Below are 26,808 nucleotides of genomic sequence, written 5' to 3'. Positions count from 1 at the left end.
CGTCTATCCCACTCCCACCACCAGATTCTGCTACTCACCATTCATAACCTACTGACCCACACGTCTTTTGGATGTGGGAGGAAACCAGAGTGCTCGGAGGAAGCCTGCAGAGTCACAGGGAAAACATACAAATTCCACACAGACAGCGTCCAAAGTCAGGATTAAACCCAGGCTTCTAACACAATGAGGCTGCAGACCTACAGCTTTGCCACTGCATCATCCACCTAAAATGCAGGGGAGTTTCCATTTCATTGTACTAATGCCCCTCACAACAAAAACACTTTGGCAGTAAAAGAAGAAAGGAGCACCAAATCAGGTTATGGGGGCAGATGAAAGGGGGAATCTAAACAGAGGACGAGGTAGTCGATTAAGAGGTTTAAACACAATGCAACTAGGTGTAGCAATCCTCATGACTGGGACTGCGCTTATCTTCCTGCTTTGATTTCTCTCTGTGCCACTTCAGCTGGAACAGCCGCTCCATCACACCACCACCCAGATTAAAGAGCAGGGCCAGCCAGGCCAACCCGACGATGATCCAGACTCCAGCCAGGCCCCTGTAGATGGTGATGTAGTGCTTCTCCGGATCTGTGCCTGAAACGGAAATAGTAGAGTCATCAGAAAAAGGTGTTGGAGGCGGAGGAGTTAAAAATTAACTTTAAACAGTGTAGATCTGAAACTTAAATAAAGGAAGTAGTGCAGGAACAGGTAGAAGTGAGAAGTTGGCTAGGCTAAGCCTTTATTCCTTGGAGTGTCAGGATTTCAGGGGTAACCTTACAGAAATGTTTCAAATTAGGAGAGGCGTAATGTACAGCAGTCTTTTCCCCAGATAAGGGGAGTGTAGGAATAGCTTTAGTGTGGGAGGGGAAGGATTTAAAAAGAACCTGAGTGGCATTGTTTTCATACAGAAGATGGTGAGCTAGCAGAGGAAGTGGTTGAGGCACCAATAGTATCATTTAAGAAACACTTGGATAGATACGTTGAGGGGTTCAGTCAGAGGGATATTGGCAAAATGCAGGGAATCGGGACTAGCTCGGCAGGCTGGGCTAATGGGCCTGAATCCATGCTGCATTTGTATTGGAAGTCACTCTAAAGAGAAGCAGATTCTCGGATGGGGGTTTAAGCCCTCGGTAATCAGTTCCTGATCAGTGAATGTGGCCTTTCTCTTTGCAGAAGCTGAGAACTGTATATTTCCAATGCCCTTGATCCCCACAGGAAGTGCCCAGTGGCATCACAAGCTCACTGAAGGGGGGGGGGGGCAGACAAATGTACATGAAATATTGAGTTGTTTAAAGTAATGAATGTTTCAGATGAGACTGCAATAGGTATGCCACTAACAGTGCAAGACTGGACAACTCAGGAAGCTGCTATCTTCCCATTACTGTGGGCAATTGTAGCCCACAGATATATATATATATAGTTAGGGTGCCCAGACTTTTGTATAGTACTGTATTTGTCAATGTGAAGCAAAGAGCGGGTTTGTAAATCTGGCGGAAGCAAAGGATGTTGAGAATGGCAAGGGGGGGGGGCACCGCATGAGGGGTGTTGGACAGGTGGGAGGGAAGGAGAGTGTGTGGTGCGAGTACAGACAAACCCAGCTCTGAGACACCAGGCAACGTCATTTGATTCCAAACAATTGGCTTATTGATTATTACAGGATGTCTCTCTGGTGCTTCCCCACTCCCTCCCCTCTCCTAATCATGATTGCCCTCTCCCTGCCCCCGTCCCACTCTCAACTCGCAATAGCGACTGATATCAGAATTAGGTTTATCATCTCTCACATATGTCATGAATTTTTTTGCAGCAACAGTACAGTATTGCAACAGTACAGTGCAATACATAAAATTATTACAGTACTGTGCAAAAATAGGTGCTCTATCTATATACATTTGTACCCAAGACTTTTGCACAGAACTGGTCTTAAGGAATGATCTATTTGGGTGACATACATTGTGTTTCAGTATATGTGACAATAATAACACTGGACAAGAAAGATTTTGATGGATTTTGGGCTGCTGATCATGAAAATCACCATGAAATTTTCCTATCACCACCTTTTTTAAAAATCACCTGTATTTGTTATTTCAATTCATAATTCAGAATAGCTGATGATTAAGGAAGATTAAGGAAGGCATTTTAGTTGGTCCAGAAACAGGTCATCAATGACAGGCAATTTGAAGAACTTCTCGTGGGACTGGAGAAGATCACCTGGAAGGCATTCAAGGATGTTGTTGAAAATTTTCTTGGCAAAAACATAGCACCAAACTATGTGCAGCTGGTTGGCAATATGCTTCAAGCATACAAAACCATGAAATGCAACATGTCACTAAAGATTCATTGTCTACACTCCCATTTAGACTTCTTCCCTGCAAATGTTGGTGCTGTCAGTGATAAACATAATGAAGGACATTGTGATCATGGAGAAATGGTATCAGGGCAACAGCAATCCATCCATGCTGGCTGATTATTGTTGGACTCTTAAGCGAGAAGCCTCAGACACTGAGTACAAATGAAAATCATCAACAGAACATTTTTAGCTTGGTTAAACTATTGCAAAGCATCAGCACCATTATGCAATTAAATGCATTATATTCAATAAAAGTTAATTTCCTGTTTCTCCAAATTCCTACAATGTGCAAATAGTCTGAAATTATATTTGCGGTCAGCATCAAACGACCCATCATGAACAAAGAAAAAATTCTGAGGAAGCTATACTTTTGAAAAAAATTGTTGTACAGTGTAATTCAATTACTGATTACTTCCTGTCTCGTACAGAGATACAGCGGAGAAACAAGCCCTTGGGCCCACTAAGCTCTTGACTACCATGAACTACTCATTTGCACTAATCTATATTAATTCCATTATTTATTTTTCCCACATTCTCATTGTCTCCCTCAGATTCTACAACACTAGGACAATTTACAGTAGCCAATTTGCATGGCCTTGGGATATGGAAGGAAATTGGAGCTCTCAGAGGAGGCCCGTGTGGTCACAGAAAGGCTATTGAGTGAACCTAGAGTGAACCTGCAAGAACAGCCTCCCATTCAACATCGGCAAAGCTGACGAGCTGATCATTGACTTCAGGAAACAAGGCGAATATGTAGTGGTGGAGAGAGCCAGCAATGTGAAATTCCCGGGCAATAACTTATCAGATGATCTGTCCTGGGTCCAGCACTTAGGTGGAATCATAAGTAAAGTATGACAAGGTCTTTACTTTCTTAGGAGGTAAAGGCAGTTCAGTTTATTACTGAACACTCTGACAAACTTCTACGGATATACTGTTGAAAATACCCTGACTAGTTATATCATGGTCTGATGCAGAAATTCGAATGGTGCAGGAACATAAAAAGTTGCTGAGAGTAGTGAACTCAGCTCAATACATCATGGGCACATCCCTCCCCACCATCAGTAGTATCCACCAGAGGCATGACCCCAAGAAGGCAATATACATCATCAAAGATGCCCACCATCTGGATCATGCCATCTTTTCACAGCTATCATCAGGTAGGAGGTACAGAAACCTGAAGTCACACACCACTAGGTATGTAGGAAGTAGTTCCTACATACTTCCTTTCAACTGTCCGATTCTTGAACCAACCAGCAACATCCTATAATCACTACAGTTCAGCAACATCATGACCACTTGGATCATTTTGCACTAAAATTGACTTATTTTTTGCTTTCATTGAGTTCTTTCTTGTAAATATAGTGTTTATGTTCATTTAATGAATGCTGCTTATATGATCTTGTGAGCCTGTGATGCTACTGCAAGGAAGTTTTTCATCGCAACTCTGCATGCATATACTTGTGCATATGACAATATCCTTGTCATATCTTTGTGCAGTATCATTGAGGAAGGTGAACCCATGAAAAGTATCCAGACTGGACAGGGTACATAGTTGAGTACTAAAGACCTGTACTGATCAACTGGGTAGAGCTTTCACCGATATCCTTAACCACTCAATACCCCAGTCAGTTCGAATTGGAAACAATATCTTCTACACAGTCTCCATCAGCACAAGAGGGAGATTAAATATCTGGCTAAGTGGTGTCACAACAACTTCTCACAATGTCAGCTAGACCTAGGAAATGATTATTGACCTCAGGAAGAGGAAACTGGAGGTCCATCAGCCAGTCCTCATCAGGGATTCAGAGGTGATGAGGGTCAGCAACTTTAAATTCCTGGGTGTTAACATTACTGAGGATCTGTTCTGTACATAAGAGCCATTGGGAAGAAAACACAACAGCACTTCTACTTTGTAAAAGTTTTTGAAGATATGGCATGTCATCTAAAACTTTGACAAACTTATATAGACATGTGATGGACAGTATATTGACTGGTTGCAACACAGCCTGGCATGGGAACACTAAACCCCTTGTATGGAAAATCCTACAAAAGGTAGTGGATACAGCCCAGTCCATCACTGATCTGTCCCCACTGGACTCAGCCCACTTTCAAGGACTTTTCATCTCATGTTCTTGATAGTTATTTCTCATTTATTAATTATTGTTATTATTATTATTTCTTCTTTTTCTTATTTATTTTGTATTTGCACCGTTTGTTGCTTTTCTTTTTGCACATTGGTTGTTGCCTGTCCTGTTGGGGATGGTCTTTCATTGATTCTATCGTGTTTCTTGCATTTACTGTGATTGTCCGCAAGAAAACGAATCTGAGGATTATATATGATGACATGCACGTATTTAGATAATGAATTTAATTTGAACTTTGATCTTTGCAACAATCTTTTCAGTGTGAGAGGTCCTAAGGTACTGGTGTGCGAGGGTTGATTATGAAGTTGGTGAGCATAGCACCAATTTGTACAGAACAACAAGGAGATCACCACTAACACAGATCCTATAGTCTTGATTATTGTGTGCAGAACCTAGGTGTTTGATATACCCCAGGTTCTCTCTTTGGGTGATCAGCAAGGGCTGGAGGTCACCTCAAACTAACTTCCAACAACTGCCAACAGCGGAGGGAATATGAACAAGACAGCATGTAACATCATTAAGTGCATGACAGATACTTGACAAACATTGGCTGTACCAATCTTAATGAAATGCACAACCAGGTTCCCAAGGCTCACATTTTCACTTGCATGATCTATCCCAGGAAAAGCCATATGAAAAAAATGTGGAAATACATCCAATTTCTTAGTTAAAATCTGCTGGAAATACTCAGCAAGACAGAGAGAAGCAGGGCTAACTTTTCAGATCAAGGACCCTTTGTCAACAGTGGGGAGGAAAGAAAATTAGTTTGTATTAAGCTGCAGAAAGCATAGCAGAGGGATGGGTAGGACAAATGGAATATCTTTGATGGAGTGAGGCTAAGGTAGCACTGGGGATAAGTTGTATTGGAAATAGAAGGGAGTGTGAGTCTGGGACCCTAGTGATTAGAAGAGACTACAGGAACAAGGGTTCCAGTGAATGCAAAGGAGCATAGAAAACATTACCTGGTGAGCCAGATGCTGAACTGGGAGGATTTTAGAATGGTCAGGTAGCAGATTATTGGAGTTTTACCTATTCCAAAATGTTTACAAAATTCCTAAGCACTAACTCTCCACAGGTTGCACAATAACCTTACCAAAGACCAACGTAATGATTGACCAACACACAACCTGCTGGAAGAACTCAGCAGGTCAAGTAGCATCTATGGGAGGAAAGCAATTGCAGATGTCTTGTGTGGAAACTCTGCATCAGGTTCTAATGTGTCCAGATGCAGGGGTTTGAACAGATACACTGTCAATTCCTTACTCAGCCTGCTGAGTTCTTCCAGCAGATTGTGTGGTTGCTCGAGATTCCAGTCTCTTGTGTCGCTCTAATGATGTCCTTGCTACCATGTGTGGCATTGTTTGCAGGTTGTATTGTTTGGTAACCCTCACGCACCACTGGTTTATTGTGCATCTGGTCATACCTATGACATAATCTCCAAATCCAATGGTGCTGAGAGTGATGAAGGCAAAGTAAAAGCTCTCGCCAAAAGTCCAACCTTCCACGTAACTGAAGATCAATGGTGGAAAAACCAGGAAGAGAACTGTGCCAGTAATGAAGAAGAGCACTATTGTGAAAATCTTCATCGCTTGCTACAGAGGGACAGAAAATGACATTAAATTAAAGACACATTCTCCTTAAAATATTTGTCCCACTGTGAAAGCACTGGTCTTTTTCTTTAACCGTTCACATCTGTTAGATCTCAATTTGCCTATGCATTTTGCTCCAGATCCCACAATACACTTAGTTAACAAAATTCACCAAGGATGTTGCCAGGAACGAAGGGCTTGAGCTGTAAGGAGAGGCTGAATGGTCTGGGACTTTTCCCCTGAGATGTAAGAGGGTGTGGGTTGACATTATAGTGGAAATAAAATTGTGAGAGACATAGATAAGGTGAATGGACACAAATTATTTCCTCTGGGGAAGAGAGCCTAAAACTAGAGGGCATAGGTTTGAAGTGAGAAGGGAAAGGTTTGAAGGGGGACCTGAGGAGCAGGTTTACACACAGAGGTTGGTGGATATACGGAACAATTTGTCAGAGGAAGTGGCTGCAATTAAAGTTTTAAAAAAACCTATTTAGACAGGTACATGGATAAGGAAAGTTTAGAGCAGGGGTTCCCAACCTGGCAACTACTCAGCTCTCAGTTAATGATAGGTGTCCGTGTCATAAAAAGGTTGGGAAACCCTGGTATTCCTCTAATATGAGAAAACACAGGCAAATGGGATCACCTAGGTTAGACAATGTGGCCAAAGGTCCTATGCCTGTGCTGTATGTGATCAGAATCAGATTTATTATCACTGACATGTGTCGTGAAATTTATTGTTTTGTGGCAGCACTACAGTGCAATACATGATAAATATTACTATACATTACAGTACAAAATAGGAAAAACATAAGTATTGCATGAAGAGAGCAAAACAGTGTTTAGTAGTGTTCTTGAGTTCATGGTCCATTCAGAAACCTGATGGTAGAGGGGAAGGATCTGTTCCTAAAATGTTGAATGTGTGTCTTTGGGTTTCCGAACCTCGTCCCTATAACTCTATGACTCTGGTTTTGATCTCTTTTATAATCTAGATTGCATCTTCGATATGTTAATGGACAGTGCGCTAGTCTATGCTGGCGGGGATAAGAATGTCTGCTGCAAGTTCTGCTAGAACGTTATATTTTTGGCAAGACCTCTCCCACCTGGGAGGCAGCCACTGGATGTGATGCTTACCCTGGGATTGCTTGATTTCTCAGCATTTTTCTCCAGCCTCTTCATATATCCATTCATACTTCTTCCAAGGTGGTTCAAGAAAGTTAGATTCAAAGGGATTCCAAATAATGCAAAAAATACACAGAAAACCTGCCCTCCTACAGTGCTGGGAGAGAGGTTTCCAAAACCTAGAGAAAAGAGAAAAACTGAGCCTTGTTCTCTGTGTTGTTCCACGTGTACTGAAATAGCAGCAAGACCTGGGAAGCAGCTCAAGAGGACAATGCCTTGTTTTATACAATCAAGACTACAAACATCATAAAAGTAACTTCCATTTAGTTAATGCCTCTCACATGACAAACATATACCTAAATACTTCACAGGAGTATTAACAAATGAAAAGTTGACAATTGTTTCCAGAGACGATATGTGGGCAACTGACTAAGATCTTGGCCATAAACAAAGATTTTAAGGAGGTTGTTCCTTTTCTATAGACGTATATTCGTTCAAGAGATGTGGGTTTCACAGGCTGAGCCAATGTTTATTGTCTATCCCTGGTTGCCCTTCAGTAGATGGTAGTGAGCTGCCATCCTTGAAGTTGTGAGAATGTCTACAATGCTGCTAGGGAGGGAGCCCCAGTATTTTGACCCAACAGTGATGAAGGAATAATGATACAAGTCAAAATGATATTTGGCTTGGAGGGTACTTCCAGGTGGTGGTGTCCCTATGTCCTTCTAGATCAGGGTTCCCAACCTTTTTATGCCATGGACCCCTACCATTAACCAAGGGGTCCATGGACCCCTGGTTGGGAAACCCTGATCTAAATGCTGGTAGCTGACAAAGGAGTCTTGGTGATTTTCTGCAGTGGATTCAGCAGACGGTACAAACCTGTGCTGCTGTGTGTTGGTGAGGTTAGTGAGTGGCCTGTACCATGTTAAGTATCTTGAGAGGTTTTGAAGCTGCACCCACCCAAGCCAGTGGAGATTCTGACACTGAGCCCTGCGGATGGTGGACAGACTTTGGGGAGTGAGGAGGTGAGATACGTACTGTAGGATTCCTAGTCTCTGACCTGCTCTTGAGGCCACATTGTATACATAGCTACTTTAGTTCAGAATCTGGTTTTTGTTACTGATTTTACTTACTTGTAACAATCCAGAACAAGGCTATTTGGCTCATTGGGTCCATGCCAATTTCCTTGAAGTCCCTTCTTCGTATTTCCATGTATACCTGTAATTCTACCTCTCCCGTCAACTCCCTTTTCACAGTTACACACACCAAGCTGTGCAACGAATGCACACTTCTTTGGGATGTTGAAGGAAACCCAAGTGGTCACGGAGCGTATGTGCAAGATCCTCACATACGGTGTCAGGATCGAACCTGTATCACCAGAGCTGTGAGCCAGGTGCAACCACCCTCACGTTCACTGTCAGGAAGTGACCAGGGTTTCAGCAGTTAAGGAAGAGCGTCAGTATATCCTTCACTTGGGCAGTCAATGCTGGCCTTCCCAGCAACATCAGAAAGGAAATTAAATACAGAAGAGCTGAGGGTGGGAATACTAGAATTTAAAACCTTGAGAGCTGAAACTGAGTTGGCAGGGCCCAAAGGGCTAACGTTTGCCTTCTATCATGTAACAAATAAGCAAGTATTAGTCTCCTTAAAACCTACGTCTTTGACAAAGATTTTAGCCACAGAATATGGACAGTACAGCACAGGAACGGGCCCTTCAGTTCATGATGTCTGTACCAACCATGATACCAGATTAAACTAAGCCCACCTGCCTGTACATAGTGCACCTTCCTTCATTCTCTGCCTCTTCTTGTGCCTGGCTAAATTCCACTTAAATTGTGGTATCATATCTGTTTCCATCCCCTCCCCTGGTAGCCTGCTCCAGGTACTTCAAGTTGCCTGTGCAGAGAAACTTGCCACACACATTCCTCCAAATCTTTCCCCTCTCATCTTTGAGCTTCTATCCTGGGAAAAATATACTGACTGTCTGCCCTTCCTATACCTCACATAATTTTACGTAATTCTAGTAGATCTCTCTTCAGCCCCCAAATCTTCAGTGAAAACAATACAAGTTTGTCCAACTTCTCCTTATAGCTAATTCTCTAGTCCAGACAACATTCTGGTGAATCTCTTCTGCACTCTCTTTAAAACTGCCACATCCTTCCTGTAATGTGGTGCTCCAAATGTGGCTTAACCAGCTGAAATATGGTTTCCCAAGGTTTATACTCAATGCCCAAATGATGAAGGCATGTATGCCATATGCATTATAAACATTGTTACTTCTATGAATCAATTCTCAAATGTTCTATACATTAGCTTGTGAAAAGTGATGGGGGTCACCCCCAAAAATTGCAAGGGAATTTACAAGGCATTTCTCATCATCTTCAATCACCAGAAGGAAGTTTCAATGTGTGATTTTTCAGCCGTGTAAATGAACAATCAATAACTTTGAAAGAGTGCAGAAAAAATATAAGGACATTGCCAGGACTTGAGAACTTCAGTTATAAGAAAAGTTTGAATAGATTAGGACTTTTTTTTGCTGGAGCATAGGAAAATGAGCGGGGATTTGATAGAGATATACAAAATTATGAGGGGTATAGATAGCAGACTTCTTCCACTGAGATTGGGTGAGACTAGAAGTACATTGTCGTGGATAAAGGTGAAAAGTGAAATGTTTAGGAGAAACATGATGGGAAACTTTTTCAGTCAGAGGGTGATGAGAGTGCAGAACGAGCTGCCAGCAGAAGTGGCGGACGTAAGTTGATTTCAACATTTAAGATAAATTTAGATAGGAGCATGGATGAGAGTTTATAGAGGGCTATGATTCGCGAGCAGGTCGATAGGACCAGGCAGACTCATAATTTGGCATGGATTAGATGGGCTGAAGGCCTGTTTCTGTGCTGTTGTGTTCTGTAACAGTCAACAAATTAAGTGCACAAGATACCTAAAATTTCTCGATTGCATTGAGACTTAACTTGACACTTTACAAAAGTAAAAATTCCCGCCTCAGAAAGGAAAGTTGTTTCGAAAAAGCAGATGCCAATTTAAACAGATGTCCTTAAAATAGAACTCCTTACCTATTGTAGTCACTACAGTTCCTGCAAAGAAAAATGAGCTACTGAAGTCCCAGTTGCTTGGATTCGTGGAGTTTCCTGTTGGGTTTACACCTTTCTCCCAGGCATCTATAATAATCTTAAATACATCAGAGAAAAAGGGATAATGAAACATTTCTAAAGCCATCAGAAACCTGAGTGTTGCTGAAAAACGTTGCTAATCATCCTGTGGGAAGCAAATTATATTCATGAACAGCAGCATGGGTCATGATGAAGTCATAAATATTACTTGCATAGAACATAAGACCAGGAAGGTTATGATACAAATTTACAAAAACATTCCTTATCATGGAGTTCTGTGCACAATTGTAGCTGCCACACTATAAGAAAGACATGATCACACTGGAGAAGGTACAGAGGAAGTCTAGGTTGGAGAATTTCAATTATGAGGAGTGAATGAATAGGTTGGATTCATTTTTGTTATGTTTTTCTACTTCAAAACAGTAAACTAATTCAAAGGAAGACATGGCAGTCCAAAATGCGGGTCTAACTTGGAATTTACTTTAAGTGAGGCATGCGTGTATCACATGGTAATATGATAAAGTATGCAGTTCATGTATTAACACATATAACCCATAATGAATTATTTAAACAAACAAGAATGCTCAATCAGCCAATGAGGATACAAGATTTCTCAAATATTATTGACATATTAAATACTCAACAATTTTCCTTGGAGCAAAGAAAGCAGAAGAGCCACATGTGGAGTAATATACCGGATTAAATCCCAGAAACCTTGTGATGTCCACACAGTTGATTCATGGTTTGAAAGGTGAGCACCCCATGTAACCAATTGACAAAAGCTTTCATTTCAGGAAACTCAGACTGAAACTCTCTAGTCTTGCATTCTGTGGTCTGACAGTTCCTGCAGCCTGGCATATTTTCAATCTGTAGTACAGACCTGTCTCAATTAATTCCAAGATCTAAGATCTGTATTAATATGCAGCTTTCCTGAATTGGAAATACTGTTGGCAGGGATCATAACATGGAGAGTGACTAAAGTGACTGAACTTAAAACATAAAACAGTTCTGCTCAGAAGAAGATGACCGTAATATCAGTGGTTTGGCAGGTCCCAAGTTTGCTGGATTGAGAGTTTTAATCCATATCTAACTTGTTGCTTATGCTTAGTTGGTTTTTATTTAGTGCCTAGACATTCACACAGAGGAAACAGAATTGGAGTTCAACTGCTCAAGGTAACTGTGCATGCATTTATCGCTTGTGACATTGGGTGAATTTCAATCCCAAGGAGTAGCAATGACATTGGAATCTTAAAGTGAGATAGTTCAGAGATCCCAGGTGAGACCCTCACAAGTCAAATTGGCTTGGGTATTGACAACTGAGATTTCAGAAGACCATTTGCCACTTGAACCTATTTCTGCTTGCAGAGACAGGAGGACTGAAGGATGAGTATATTAATTGGCATAGTGTCACTGGCATGCAAATCGGTCTTTCCCCTGTCCTCACTGAGACCATGCTAACAACCAACTACCCATTTACTAATTCCAACCTAATCCCACTTTATTCTCTGCACATTTTCATCAATTTCATCCAACTCCTACCACTCGCCTACACACGAGCAACAATTCATGGTGGCCGCTAAGCTACGCGTCTTTAGGGCATAGAACTCAGAGCATTCAGAAGGATGCAAACACGCAAACTCCACACAGACAACAGGTTCGAAATCAAAACTGCTGGAAACACTCAGGGGTCAGGCAGTGCCTGTGGATAGACCAAATGTGGAAATCCAGTATCGAGCAGCACACACACACACAGAGTCCAAGTGCAAATCCCTCTGCGCTAAGCTGGTCCTCCCTGCAAAGTTGCTGCCTAACTGACAGATCAAGTTGGATTTCATTGTTGTCGGTGTCAGGTCATTCACATTGAATCTTTGTAAACCAATTGGTCCATGTCTAAAGAAAATTAAAGTATCAAGAGCATGGGCAGAAAACATTCTAAGAGCTTTGTGGAATGAGGGGGTGGAAATGATGATATAGCTATAAAATGGTGACTTGGTTCACATCCATATCAATGGAGGCACTCAGGGAAGCAGTCACTAGAAACATTAACTGTGATAATGTAGTTTTGGTGAAGATTTTCCGGATTATTGGATGCATTGCTACTAGTATTCCAATGGTCCTGATGAAGGGTCTCAGCCCAAAACATCAACTGTTTATTCATTTCCATAGATGCTGCCTGACCTGCCGAGTTCTTCCAGCATTTTGTGTGCATTGCTTTGGATTTCCAGCACCTGCAGACTTTCTTGTGTTTAGAATTTCAATACTTCCAATTTTTTAAAATGTTAGATCCCATGATAACAAATAAGCGTGATAATGAATTTTCCAGTGAATCAGGTAAGTTAAAGTTGAGTATGAGAATCTGGAGTTGAGAGAGAGTGCAGGAACCAGAGCTCCAGTGAACATAAACGGAATGCCAGAACATGTCCCAGACACTGGGAAAAAAGACCAATGGGATCAGGGCTTGGCTGAGTGGGAAGGGGTGCAGGAAACAAGTCAATGTGGGTGGAAGACTGAATCAGAAAGGGAGCAACCAGTCTGTTGGGAATATTTTATAGATCACTCCCTCTCCTCAGTAGCAACAGAGCAAGGAGCAGATCAGAAAGCTGCAAAATGGGCAGGATTGTTGTCGTGGGGGACTTCAACTTCCCTAATATTGATTGACACATCTTTAGTGCAAGAGATTTGTTGGGTGTGGTCAGGAAGGATTCCTGATACAGTATGTAGACAGACCAACCAGAGGAAACGTCATAGTGGATCAGGCAACAAATCTCTTGGTGGGTGAGTATTTTGGAGGCAATGGCCACAACTGCCTGACCTTTAGCATAGCCTTGGACAGGAATAGGAACAGCTGGTATGGGAAAGTAATTGGGGGAGAGTTCATTCTGATGCTAATAGGCATGAACTTGGGAGTGTAAATTTGGAACAGATGTTCTCAGGGAAACGTACTATGGAAATGTGGAAGTTGTTCAGGGTGCACTAACAAGGGGTACTGGACAGGTTTATCTCTTTGAGGGAGGAAAAGGAACGTAGAGTGGAGAAACAATGGTTGACAAGAGAAGTGAAGAGGATGAAGGAAGCAAGGATCATACGGGGCTGTTGAGAGATATAAGATGGCCAGGAAGGAGCTTATGGAGAGACTTAGGAGAGCTAGAAAGGGACACGAGAAGGCCTGACGTGTAGGATTAAGGAAAACACTAAGGCGTTCTACACATATGTAAAAAACAGGAGGACTACTAGAGTGAAGGTAGGTCTGAATGTGGGATAGAAGAGGAAACATGTGTCTGGAGTTGGAAAAAGTAGGGGAGGTCCTTAATGAATACTTTGCTTCAGTATTCACCTGTAAGGGGGACTTTGATGAATGTGAGCTCAGGTTAATATGCTGGAACATGTTGAGGTTAAGGAGGATGTGCTGGAACTTTTGAATAAAATTAGGATAGAGGCCAGATGTGATATAGCCTGTTTCTGCGAGGAGCAAGGGAAGAGCCTGTTGCGGCTTTGGAGATGATTTTTGATTCCTCACTGGCCACAGGAGTAGTTCCAGCCCATGTGGACGGCGCAGCCGGTCGAGGTTCAGGCACCGCGGCGCAGAGGCAGACCTCCCAAACAGAGGCTGATCCAGACTGTGGACATTGGGGGGTGGTTATGTGGTGACCCACTTTCTGCTCAGGCAAACCGGCTCACAAATAGCCAGCGCACGGGGGGAGACTTTGGTAATGCACCTCTGACGTCATTTCCGCCCGGAGAGGGCGGGTGCTAGGAATTAAATGCCAGCGCCACGAAGTTTGAATAAACTAGTCTCGAAATGACTTACCGACTGCGTGTCGTCTCTAGCTCTGTATGTAGTACATCGCTACAGGACTCAAATAAAAGTGCAAGAGTACAGTAAAATCAGTTTTATGCTGAATATGGTAATGATCTTCCACTCACTCACTACAAGGGAACTGTAATGGAGTCATACAGAGCCCACCGAAGGGAATTAGAGCACCACTTGAGGGAAGAGGGTCATAGGAAAGAGTCGGCCATTGGAACTGATGGGAGTGTGCAGCAAGGAGCCTGTTGAACATGCTGTAACAGTTCTAGCATTCCACGATAACAGACATATGATAAAATAGGTGTGGCAGAGGGAGAGAAAATTGGCTGGCAAAATATAGTACATACCACTGAGTGTTTTCAGTTCTTTCAGAATATTAACCTGAAGGAGATGCTGAACAAACTTGGATTATTTTCTACGGAGTGTCGCAGTCTGAGGGGAGACGTGTTAAATGTAGATAAGACTTAAATGCGACAAAGGGGAGACAGTTGGAGCCTTTTTCCCAGCTTGGCTGTTGTATACACAGAGAGTGGGAATATGCCTCTGGGGCAGTGGTGGAAGAATATAGCATAGCAACACTTAAGAGGCAGATATGTGAACATGTAGGAGAATCAGGGATAGGGACCAGGTGCAGGCCAATATGCAGCTTAAATTGACATCATGGTTGGCACAGACATTTGAGGGCCAAAGGGCCTGTTCCTGTGCTGTACTTTTCAAAGTTCTATAAGCACTTCCATCATTCAGAATGCACTAAAAAGAAATCATCCAATATAATGAATTATAGAAACAAACAGGGAATCTGCCAGCCAAATAAATTATTGACCCAAAATTTCATCCCTGATACAGTATTTACTTTGCCTCTTAATCTTCTACTCCCACATATACCTTATTAATAATAATAATAGCAAATATAAAATACAGTACATTTATTTATTGCCATTCCCTATAATAGTCCGATCGTTTCACTTGCTGGAATGTTCACATTATATTAGCAGAACATCAGTTCTTCCATTCTAAGTGTTTTGTGGGAGAGGGCTTACACACCAGTTCCAGTTGCTCAATGTGCATGGGGGGAGGAAGAGCTTTAATTTCTGCCCTGCTCACTCAGCTGTCCCTACTTCAGTGTCCCTTGCAGCATGAGATCATGTTCCTTGGAATATATTTTCCTGAAATTTGGACCATGGGCATATCATTCCGCACATATCATTGCACTGCAAGACCGGCACAACTTCAGGCAGACTGGAAGGCGTCTCTCACTGAGCTAATAAGTTACAGTGGCGGTTTGTGTTCAACTCAGGGCGTGACCCTGGCAGTACCTGGCATAGCACAGAGTCCAGTGCAACTCAGGGCATGAGATGACAAAGTCTGCATCTCTTTGCAGACCTCCTTGGTAAACAGACACAGCAGAAGGAAATGTGTGTGTCTCGCCCATGTTGCAGGGGCCTCAGGACATGCCCTTAGTTTATAACGCAAGCCTTAGAGTTTAAGCATCGTTCAGCACAATTCTGCTTTCAAGCCCAACACATTAAATCCTGATGATTTGTCATCCAGTTCACCAGATATTGCACTCCCTTTCCACTGGGATCCTGATCTACGCATTCCTTTTCACACAGCATGCCTTTGATCCCTGTGCTCCCTTTTATCCACTGAGATCCTGTTTCAGCCTAGGTAAGACAATCCCAGTCATGCACACAGTAGCCACTTAATTAAGAGCATCATGTACCTATTGGAGTTCTGTGTCCTATCGGTCACCTGTTGTACGACCAACTTCTATACTATCCACTACATCACTAATCTTTATGTCATCTGATAATTTATCAGCTCAGCCTTCCAGTTCCTCATCTAAATCACTTATAAAAATCACAAAGAGCAGGGGCTTCAGAACAGATCCTTGCAGAACATCTCTACACACGGACCTCCAGTCAGAACATCTACTACCATGCTTTGCCTTCTATGGGTTAGCCAATTCTGAGTCCACGCAGCAATGTTTTCCTGACTTTCTAAATAAGCCTATCATGGGGAACCTTGTCGAATGCTTTGCTAAGAATGATATACCCACATCCATTGCTCTGCTGTCAGTAATTTATTTTACTGTCAGCAATTTACTTCTCAAAGAAGTCAGTCAGGCTCATAAGGCACAAACTGCCCATCACAAAACCATTCTGACTATCTCTAATCAGTCTATGCTTTTCCAAATGCTTGTAAATGCTGTCTCTAAAAATCCTTTTTAATAGTTCTCCCACCACTGATGTAAGACTCACTGGTCTATAATTCATATATAGACCAGTGGCTGGTATGAACTCTCCCGGGACGGCCAGGGGTGTGCTGTACACCAACTCGGCCGACGATGTGTGCAGATCCTCTTTGGGCGCTGTGCGAATTCCAAGCAGGACCCAGGGAAGCTCGTCCACCCAGTTAGGTCCTCTCAGGCGGACCATGAGAGCCGACTTTAAGTGATGGTGGAAACGCTCCACCAGTCTGTTCGACTGTGGGTGGTAGGCAGTAGTGTGGTGTAGCTGTGTTCCCAACAGGCTGGCCACAGCCTACCACAGGCTGGAGGTGAATTGGGCGCCTCTGTCAGAGGTAATGTGGGCTGGTACCCCAAAGCGTGCTACCCAGGTTGTGATCAGTGCTCGGGCGCAGGAATCGGCAGATGTGTCGGTGAGCAGGACCGCCTCTGGCCACCTCGTGAACTGGTCTACCATAGTTAGGAGGTACCACGCTCCTTGGGACACTGGTAGGGGGCCCACGATATCCACATGAATGTGGTCGAACCTCCGGTGGGTGGGTTCGAACTGCTGCGGTGGGGCTTTAGTGTGCCGCTGCACCTTGGCTGTTTGGCACTGCGCGCACGTTCTGGCCCATTCACTGACCTGCTTGCGAAGTCCGTGCCACGCGAACTTGCTGGAGACCAGCCAGATGGTTGTCCTGATAGATGGGTGTGCCAAACCGTGTATGGAGTCGAAAACTCGCTGCCTCCAGGCTGCCGGGACGATGGGGCAAGGTTGGCCGGTAGCCACGCTGCACAGGAGGGTCCTCTCACCTGGGCCTACAAGAAAGTCCTGCAGCTGCAAACCCGAGACTGCGGTCCTGTAGCTGGGCATCTCGTCATCTGCCTGCTGCGCCTCCGCCAGTGCTGCATAGTCCACCCCTAGGGACAGGGCCTGGACAGCTGGTCTGGAGAGTGCGTCAGCCACAACGTTGTCCTTTCCCGAGACATGCTGGATGTCTGTCGTGTACTCAGAGATGTAGGACAGATGTCGCTGCTGGCGAGCCGACCAGGGATCGGACACCTTCGTAACCGCAAAGGTCAACGGTTTGTGGTCCGTGAACGCGGCGAACGGCCTGCCTTCTAAGAAGTACCTGAAATGCCGGATTGCCAGATACAGTGCCAACAGCTCCCGGTCGAAAGCACTGTACTTGAGTTTGGGTGGTCGTAGGTGCTTGCTGAAGAATGCCAGGGGTTGCCAGCGCCCCTCGATGAGCTGCTCCAGCACCCCACCGACTGCTGTGTCGGATGCGTCCACCGTGAGGGCGGTCGGAACGGCCGTTCTGGGGTGCACCAGCATCGCAGCATCTGCCAAGGCTTCCTTGGCTTTAACGAAAGCAGCCACGGCCTCCTCGTCCCAAGTAATGTCCTTGCCTTTACCTAACATCAGGGTGTACAAAGGGCGCATGATACCGGCTGCTGAGGGGAGGAAACGGTGGTAGAAGTTCACCATACCAACGAACTCCTGAAGGCCTTTGACCGTGTTGGGCCGGACAAAGTGGTGGATCGCGTCTACCTTGGCGGGCGGAGGTGTTGCCCTGTCTTTGGTAATCCTGTGGCCCATGAAGTCGATGGTATCGAGACCGAACTGGCATTTGGCCGGGTTGATTGTGAGGCCGTATTCACTCAGTCAGGCGTAGAGTTGACGGAGGTGGGACAGATGCTCCTGACGACTACTGCTGGCTATAAGGATGTCGTCCAAATAGATGAACGCGAAGTCCAGGTCGCGTCCCACCACATCCATTAGCCGCTGGAACGTCTGTGTGGCATTCTTCAGGCCAAATGGCATTCGGAGGAACTCGAACAGGCCGAACGGGGTGATGAATGCCGTTTTGGGGATGTCTTCAGGGTGCACCGGGATTTGATGGTATCCCCGGACGAGGTCTACTTTGGAAAAGATTCTTGCCCCGTGCAGGTTTGCTGCAAAGTCCTGTATGTGCGGCACGGGGTAGCGGTCTGGAGTTGTAGCCTCGTTCAGTCTGCGTTAGTCGCCGCATGGTCTCCAACCCCCAGCTGCTTTGGGCACCATGTGCAGGGGGGAGGCCCATGGGCTGTCGGAACTCCGTATGATCTCCAATTCCTCCATCCTCTTGAACTCCTCCTTCGCCAGGTGGAGCTTTTCTGGGGGGAGCCTTCGTGCGCGGGCGTGGAGGGGTGGTCCCTGGGTTGGAATGTGGTGCTGTACTCCGTGTCTGGGCATGGCTGCCGTGAACTGCGGTGCCAGAATCGATGGAAAGTCCGCCAGGATTCTGGTGAATTCATTGTCCGACAGTGTGATGGAGTCCAGGTGTGGGGCCGGCAACTTGGCTTCACCCAGGGAGAACATCTGGAAAGTCTCGGCATGTACCAGTCCTTTCCCTTGCAAGTTGACCAGCAGGCTGTGAGCTCGCAAGAAGTCCGCCCCCAGGAGTGGTTGGGCCACCGCGGCCAGTGTGAAGTCCCACGTGAACCGGCTGGCGCCGAACTGCAGCTGCACTGTGCGGGTGTCATAGGTCCGTATCGTGCTGCTGTTTGCGGCCTCTGGGTGGGTCCTGGCTTCCTGTTGCGGGTGTCATACCCCATTGGGGGCAAGATGCTGACCTCCACTCCGGTGTCAACCAAGAAGTGGCGTCCCGACTGTTTGTCCCAGACGTACAAGAGGCTGTCCTGGTGGCCAGCCGCCATAGTCATTAGCGGCAGCTGGCCCTGGCCCTTGCAGGGCGGGCGACAACGGCAGGCTTTTGTGCCCCAGTGCTGGTGGTAGAAACACCAATGTTCACTGGACTCCTCACTCCTGCCTCTGTGTTGTGTGCGCCCCCCTGCCGGGCCTGGTCTGGTCCGCTGTTGGGCACGTGGCCTGGTAATCTGACCGACGGACGCCACGCTCTCCCTCTTGGCTTTCCACAGCACGTCTGCCCGGGCCGCCACCTTCTGGGGGTCGCTGAAATCTGCGTCAGCCAGCAGCAGATGTATGTCCTCGGGCAGTTGCTCTAGGAACGCTTGCTCAAACATGAGGCAGGGCTTGTGTCCGTCAGCCCGGGCCAGCATCTCGTTCATCAATGCTGATGACAGCCTGTCTCCCAAACCGTCCAGGTGAAGCAGGCGGGCACCCCGCTCACGCCGTGAGAGGCTAAAGTTCCCGATGAGCAGCGCTTTGAATGCTTCATATTTGCCTTCTTCCGGGGGCGACTGTATGAAATCCACAACCTGGGTGGCCGTCTCCTGGTCAAGGGCACTCTCCACGTAGTAGTAACGCATGGAATCAGAGGATATCTGCCAAATTTGGAACTGGGCTTCTGCTTGGCTAAACCACACGCGTGGTCCAGAAAGTCGGCAGTTTTAGCGAAACTACATGAACAGATGAAGAGTCGGTCATCTTTGGTCCAAATCCCGTTTGGACTGTCAGGGTCACCAATGTAGCAATGTACTACATACAGAGCTAGAGACGACACGCAGTCGGTAAGTCGTGTCGTTTCGAGACTAGTTTATTCAAACTTCGTGGTGCTGGCATTTAATCCCTAGCGCCCGCCCTCTCCGAGCGGAAATGACATCAGAGGTGCATTACCAAAGTCTCCCCCCCGCGCGCTGGCTATTTGTGAGCACCGCGGTTCGCCTGCACAGAAAGTGGATCGCCACAGTCCCCTGGTTTCTTGAAGTATTTGTAATGAGCTCTTCTGGCCTGTGTGGGGTGCCAGAGAGCATTAGGCTCCGAGGTTTTTAGAGCACCCTAATTGTTAGAGTTCCTTGTGTTTTACCCAAGCAACTCACTCTTTGTAATCCATCTCCTGACGCCTTCTGTTTAAACCTGTTATGTTTACTTTGATAGTCTCAGAGATTCCATGTTACTTGTATTGTTTAAGCAGATGCCGGATTAGTCCTAGTATTCAGAATGTTGCTTCTCGCGGTGTCCCTTGGCTGAATCACTGACGTTCATTTGGAATTATTATGAATAAATCCTCATCACCGTCCCTGCACCAAAGTCTGTCTTTCCTCTGCACTTGTGTTCCGATATTGTCAGTGCACATCGTGACACTGTTTGCTAATGGGAACAGCTTCCATCTATCAACCCAAAACAAGATGATGTAAACCCCTATTAACACTTCTCTTAACCTATTTTGCTACAAAGAAAACAACTCTACCCTCTCTAGCCTAATGTAGACAACGTTCTGCAATAAACAGTCTGCAGGAGCAACTCAGCTGGTCGAGCAACATCCGTGGAAGAAAAGGAATTTTCAGTATTTTGGGTTGAAACTCTGCATCAGGACTAAGAGTGGAAAGAGGAGATATCCAGTATAAAGAGATGAATGGGAGTTGTGAGACAGGGGCCAGAGGAGACTCGTGGAATGAGGTTGTGGACAGGAGATAAATATTGAAGGTCAGATTGAGCCAGATAGGGGTGGGGGGGGATATGAAGTTGGGAGGCGCAGGCAGATGGAGAATAGTTGGGGGCAAACAAGCAAAAGGAAGGTGGCATCAGGAGGGAAGAGGGGAGAATGAAGGTGGGAACAGCTGCTGGAGGGTGATAAACAAGAACACAAAAGCCAACCACGCTGGGCTCTGGTAATTAAGACCAACATTTGATGCAATGTTCCAGTCATGAGAACCATTAGGAAAGAGGGAAATGGGAAGTGGAATGAGGACCAGATGGGGGAGAGGGAGGGCGGTTGGGTGAAACGCATGTGTAGTAGATACACGGTGCTGGAATGATGAGGACAAAAATGGCTGGTGAGGGTCTAGGAAAGGGGACACAAGTAGGTTATAAATAAGACTGAATGGGAGCATGGGTGGTTATTAAAAGTGAGGTAATGGAAAATTCAATGTCCAACCATTAGGTTTTAGATTACCCAGGTAGAATATGAGATGTTGTTGCTCTAGTTTGCATTGGATCTCGCATCCTGGCAGTGGAGAAAGCCATGGATAGACAAGCCAGTGTGGGACCGGTGAGGGGAATTAAAACAACATGCAACCAGAAGCTTGGGATGGGATTTGAAGAAAATGATGAATCTTCTCTATTCCCCCCCTTGATGTTCTTATCTGTCTTAAAATTAGGCAACCAAAACAAGATGAACACTCCCGTAATGGGTCTGGCTGGCATTTCTTGCAGCTTCATCCTACTCTCCCTTCTGAACTCTAGGCCTCTGTTTGAAAGTAGGACTTGAAATTAGGATCCTATCTTTCTAACTACACACTAAACATGCCCAGCCATGGGATTGCTCTAATCCTGCTCACTATTTAAAATTTTGTCTTTTAACCCATATTGTCTCTTTTTCCACTAAAGTGGATAACTTCACATGTCAATATTAGCTTGCATCAGCTACTTGTCTGTCCATTCTGCCAGTCTAAGTATGTTGTCTTCTGGCTTATTAATATCATTTGAATTGGTTAACTTATGACCAAGCTAAGTACCATTCACAGATATAGAAATTTTACCCTGCATGTCTATGCCCAAGTTATTAATAATATCAAAACTTCTGGTCACACTATCATCACCACTGTCTATAACTTCCTATTCTTAAAAACAACCATTTACCTCCCACCTCTGCTCTCTGCCTTTAAGACAATTATATATTTACATAAGAACACATTAAGAGGATGAGTAGGCCACTCAGCTCTTCAAGCCTGCCCCATGATCACTCCTGATCTATGCTGATCTCAACTCCTCTTTAGTGCTAGTTCCCCATAATCCTCAATTCCCTGATCTTTCAAACACTTACCCATTTTCGCCTTAAATATGTCAAATAATCTGGCCTCCACCACCCTCAAAGGCAGAGAATTCCAAAGACTCACTACCACCTGAGGGAAGGAGTTTCTATGCACCTCAGTTTTAAGCATTCAGGGAAATGTACAAAGGAAATTTTGATGTTGTTTCAGGAGCAGTTGCATGTGGTTCTGGTCAGGTGTGTCCCATTGGGACAGGTAAGAGATGGTAGGGCAAAGAAACCATGGCTGACAAGAGATATGGAACATCTAGTCAAGAGGAAGAAAGAAACATACTTAGGTTTAGAAATCAAGGAGCAGAAAGGGCTTAAGAGAGTTACAAAATAGCTAGGAAGGAACATAAAAATGGACTTAAAAGAGATAGAAGGGAATATGAGAAGGAGGTTGGTGATTTGCTGTGTTCCACAGGGCAGGGATCTGTTCTGGGACTCCTGCTCTTTACAATTTCTATCATTGACTTAGATGAGGAAGTGGAAAGGTGGGTTAATAAGTTTGCAGATAAAACGAAGGTGGGTGGTGTTACGGATAATGTAGAAGATTGTAGATTACAATAGAACATAGATAGAATGCAGAGTTGAGCTGAGAAGGATGCGAAAGCTTTATAAAGGGTGCAGTGGAGATTTACGAGGATGATGCCTGGATTAGAGAGCATGTTTTATGAGGAGAGGCTGAGTGATCTAGGGCTTTTCTCTTTGTAGCAAAGGAGGATGAGAGGTGATTTGATGGAGGTGTACAATATGATGATAAGTATAGATAGAATGGGCAGACAGAGACATTTTCCTAGGACATACGTGACTAATTCGAGGAGGAATAATTTTAAGGTGCTTGGATGAAAGTTTAGGGAGGATGTCAGAGTGGTTGGTGTGTGGAACATGCTGCCAAGGGTGGTGGTAAAGACATTAGGGACATTAAGGAAATTATTCGATAGACACGTAGATGAAAGAAAACTGGAGGGCTATGTGAGGGGGAAGTGTTAGATTTATCTTAGAGTAGGTTAAAGGGTCGTCACAACATCGTGGGCCAAAGAGACTATTCTATGTTCTTTCAGGTTACCTCTTCATTGGCACTTTACTTTCATAGATCATTCCCACCTTCTGATATCACCAATCACCCGCTAGCTTGTATTCCTCCCGTTCTCACCACCCTTTTATTCTGGTCTCTGCCCCCTTCACTCTCCAGTCCTGCTGAAGGTTACCAGCCCTTCTCTGACTGTTAATTGCCCTCTAGAAATGCTAACTGACATGCTGAGTTCCTCCAGACTTCTGTGTGTGTGTGTGTGTGCTCCACTTCTTTTGCAGCTATGTCCCCTTGTTCGTTACTCTCCCACTATAGGAGGCATGTTCTATCATCTACATGGTCAAGCCCTCTAGGGATTGTATATGGTTGAATAGGGTCACCCTTCTTTCTTCTAAACTGTAAGTGATGTGTAGACAACACTTACTGTGTATTCCTTGCATTATCCATCTCTGTCACCTGGATAAAAATTTCCAAAGGATTACTCAAAAAAATAATTTGTTGTCAACAAATCCAAGCGGCCTCACTTTCATTCCTTGTTCCAAGGGCTTTTATTTTGCCTCTGTTATCCTCAAATGTCCTTCCAGTGGTCAACTGAATGGTGCTTCCCTGGGTTTCTTTATTTCACCCATTTCATTAGAGAGTGACAAATACTACAGACACACAAGAGCCAGACGATGCCAGAATCTGGACCAGACAACAAACTGCTGAAAGAATTCAGCGGTTTGAGCAGCATCAGTGGACACAGAGGAACGGTGGAAGTTTCAGGTTGCAGCCTTGATCGGGATTGAGAGTGTGGGGTGGGGGGGGGTAGAGAGCCAGTGTAAAGAGCTAATAGAGAGTGGTGAGACAGAGGTTAGTGTGTGACGGGTGGAACCGTGCAAGGGGAGGGTGGGGTAATGATTGTCAGGTGGAATCAGGTGGTGGGGTTGGGGAAGAGGGAGGAGTTTTGAGACAGAAGTGGGTGGGCAATAGGAAACAGGAAATGGGGGGGGGGAACAAAAAACAGACGGTGTCAGGTGGCGTGAGGAGAGGACCATAAGAGCAAAAGGGATAGGAGCGGAATTAGGGCAACAAGTCTGCTTTGCCATTTCATCATGGCTGATCCATTTTCCCTCTCAACTCCATTCTCCTACCTTCTCCCCATAACCTTTTATGCACTGACTAATCAAGAACTTACCAATCTCTGCCTTAAATACACCTAATTACCTGGCCTCCACAACATACCATTGGCAACAAATTCTACAGATTCACCACTCTCTGGCTAAAGAAATTCCAGTTCATCTCCATTCTAAGTGAACATCCCTCTATTTTGAGGCTGTACTCTCTGGTCTTAGATTCTCCCACAGGGAAACACCTTGTCCACATCCTCTCCATCTTTGCCTTTTAATACTCCATAGGTTTCAATGAGATCCCCAGTTATTCTTCTAAATTCCAGTGAGTAGAGGTCCAGAGCCATCAAATGCTCCTCATACAATAACCCTTTCATTCCTGGAATCATTCTCATGAACCTCTTCTGAATCCTCTCTAATGTCAGCACCTCCCTCTTTAGATAAGGGGCCTAAAACTGCTCACAACACCCCAAGTGCAGTCTGATCAATTCCTTATAAATCCTCAGCATTACATCCTTTCTCTTGTATTCTAGTCCTCTCAAGATAGTGCAAACATTACATCTGCCTTCCTCACCACCATCTCTGCCTGCAAGCTAACCTTTAGGCAATCCTGCACAAGGACTCCCAAGTCCCTCTGCACCTCAGATTTTTGAATTTTCTCCCTGTTTAGAAAACAGTTTACACTTTTGTTACTTCTACCGAAGTGCATGACCATACACTTCCCAACACAGCATTCTCCCAATTGTCTAAGTCCTTCTGCAGACACCCTGCTTCTACAACACTACCGGCTCCACCTTCTTCGTATTGTCTGCAAACTTGGCCACAAAACCATCAATTCCATCATCCAAATCATTGACATTTAGTATTATGACAAAAAAAGTGAGGCCAACACCGACTCCTGCAGAACACCATGAGTCACCGGCAGCCAGGCCATTTATTCCCACTCTTCAGCTCCTGTCAATCAGTCAATGCTCTATCCTTTCCTGTCTTATCTTGTTAAGCAGCCTCATGTGTGGCACCTTGTCAAAGGCCTTCTGAAAATCCAAGTTCACAACATCTATTGATTCTCTTTTTGGAAGAAGGTAGCGATATACGATTGGAAGGTGATAAATAGAACTAGATAAGGGAAGGTTTAGAAAAGATAGACCAAGGAAGAAGAAACACAGGTGGATAAGGTGGGAGATTTGCAGATGGTAGTCAGTAATGAGGGCAACCTATAAAACCTGATCACTCAAATGAACTTGAAAATGGCTAGCAGATGTCAGTTTTCGTGAATAGACTGTAAGTTCAAACCCAGTTAAAATTCCTATTAATATCCCCTGAGCCAATTTACTTCGAAATGAAAGACACATCAGAACAGAAGCACAGCTATGGTTTAGCTTGACTATAGCTCCCTGAAATTGGAAACACGAGTGGATAGGGTAGTAAAGGAGTCATTCAAGTTTCTTGCCTATGTCAGTCGTAGCATTAAGTATAAATGTTGGGAAGTCATATGGCAGCTATACAAAACGTTGCTTAGGCCACACTTAGAGTATTGTGTGCAATTCTGGTTGCCACATTTCAAGAATGATGTGGAAGTTTTGGGGAGAGGGCAGGACAGGTTCACCAAGCTGATGGACAAGTTCTATCCCACTGATTAAAAACTATTGTACGGTACACTAGTATAATAAGATGAACTTTGGACTTTACAATCTACCTTGTTATGACTTGCCTCTTATTGTCTACTTGCACTGTACTTTCTCTGTAATGCTAACACTTTATTCAGCATTCAGTTATTGTCTTACTTTGCACTGTTAGAATGAAATGATCTGTATTTACAGAGACAAGATCCCTTTGTACCTCAGTGCAAGTGACCTGGATCGGAGTGTATTAGATATAAAGAGAGGTGGACACACGTGAATTGTTTTCTCTAGAGCGTGTGAGTCTGAGGGGAGAACTGATAAAACTATGTACAATAATGAGAAGAATTAAAAGTTTAGACCGTGAAAGTCTTTTTTCCAGGTGAAATATAAAATACATTGGAGCATAGGTTTAATTTGAGAGGGTGAAAGCCTAAAGATTTGCAAGGCAAGATTTTCACACACAGAGTGATCGGTGCTTAGAATGCACTGCCAGAGGAAGGTTCAATAGCAACACATAATGAGCGTATGTGCAGAAGCATGCACAGTCAGGCAATACAGGGTTATAGATCAAGTGCAACAGATGGGATTACTTTAGACTGGCATCATGCCTGGCATAGATACGGTAGGCTAAAGGGCATCTCTTATGCTGGACTTTTCTGTGTTCTTAAAAGAAGAAAATAAGTGCAGGAGTAGGGCACCAGCCTCTGAAGCCTTCCCCACTGTTCAATATGACCATGACTGATCTACGCCAGGCCTCATCACCTCTTCTCTGCTAATTCCCCATAACCTTCCCTGATCTTCCCCATAATCCCTGATCTTTCACAAACACACCTACCTCCACTATAAATCCTCCCAATGCTCCAGTCTCTACAACTTCATGCAGCAGATAATCCAGACATTAACCACTCTTGTTGAGAAAACAAATAGTTGTGATTTAAATTACTTGCTCTTGTTTAAGACTTTCT

General features: G+C 44.6%; 1 protein-coding gene across 1 annotated transcript in view; it reads right to left on the bottom strand.

Annotated features, from left to right (window-relative positions):
- Positions 1–391: 391 nt before the first annotated feature.
- kcnk17 (potassium channel, subfamily K, member 17) overlaps positions 392–26,808 on the bottom strand; it is a 41,450-nt gene continuing 15,033 nt past the window's right edge. Inside the window, exons 2-5 of the mRNA XM_073055348.1 lie at positions 10,265–10,379; positions 7,206–7,372; positions 5,912–6,080; positions 392–591 (exon numbers count right to left, since the gene is read on the bottom strand). Coding sequence (XP_072911449.1) covers positions 392–591; positions 5,912–6,080; positions 7,206–7,372; positions 10,265–10,379 — 651 coding nt within the window. The remainder of the gene's footprint in view (positions 592–5,911; positions 6,081–7,205; positions 7,373–10,264; positions 10,380–26,808) is intronic.

This window comes from Hemitrygon akajei, chromosome 9, assembly GCF_048418815.1.
Source record: "Hemitrygon akajei chromosome 9, sHemAka1.3, whole genome shotgun sequence".
NCBI lineage: Eukaryota > Metazoa > Chordata > Chondrichthyes > Myliobatiformes > Dasyatidae > Hemitrygon > Hemitrygon akajei.
This window is presented reverse-complemented; position numbering and strand designations above follow the sequence as displayed.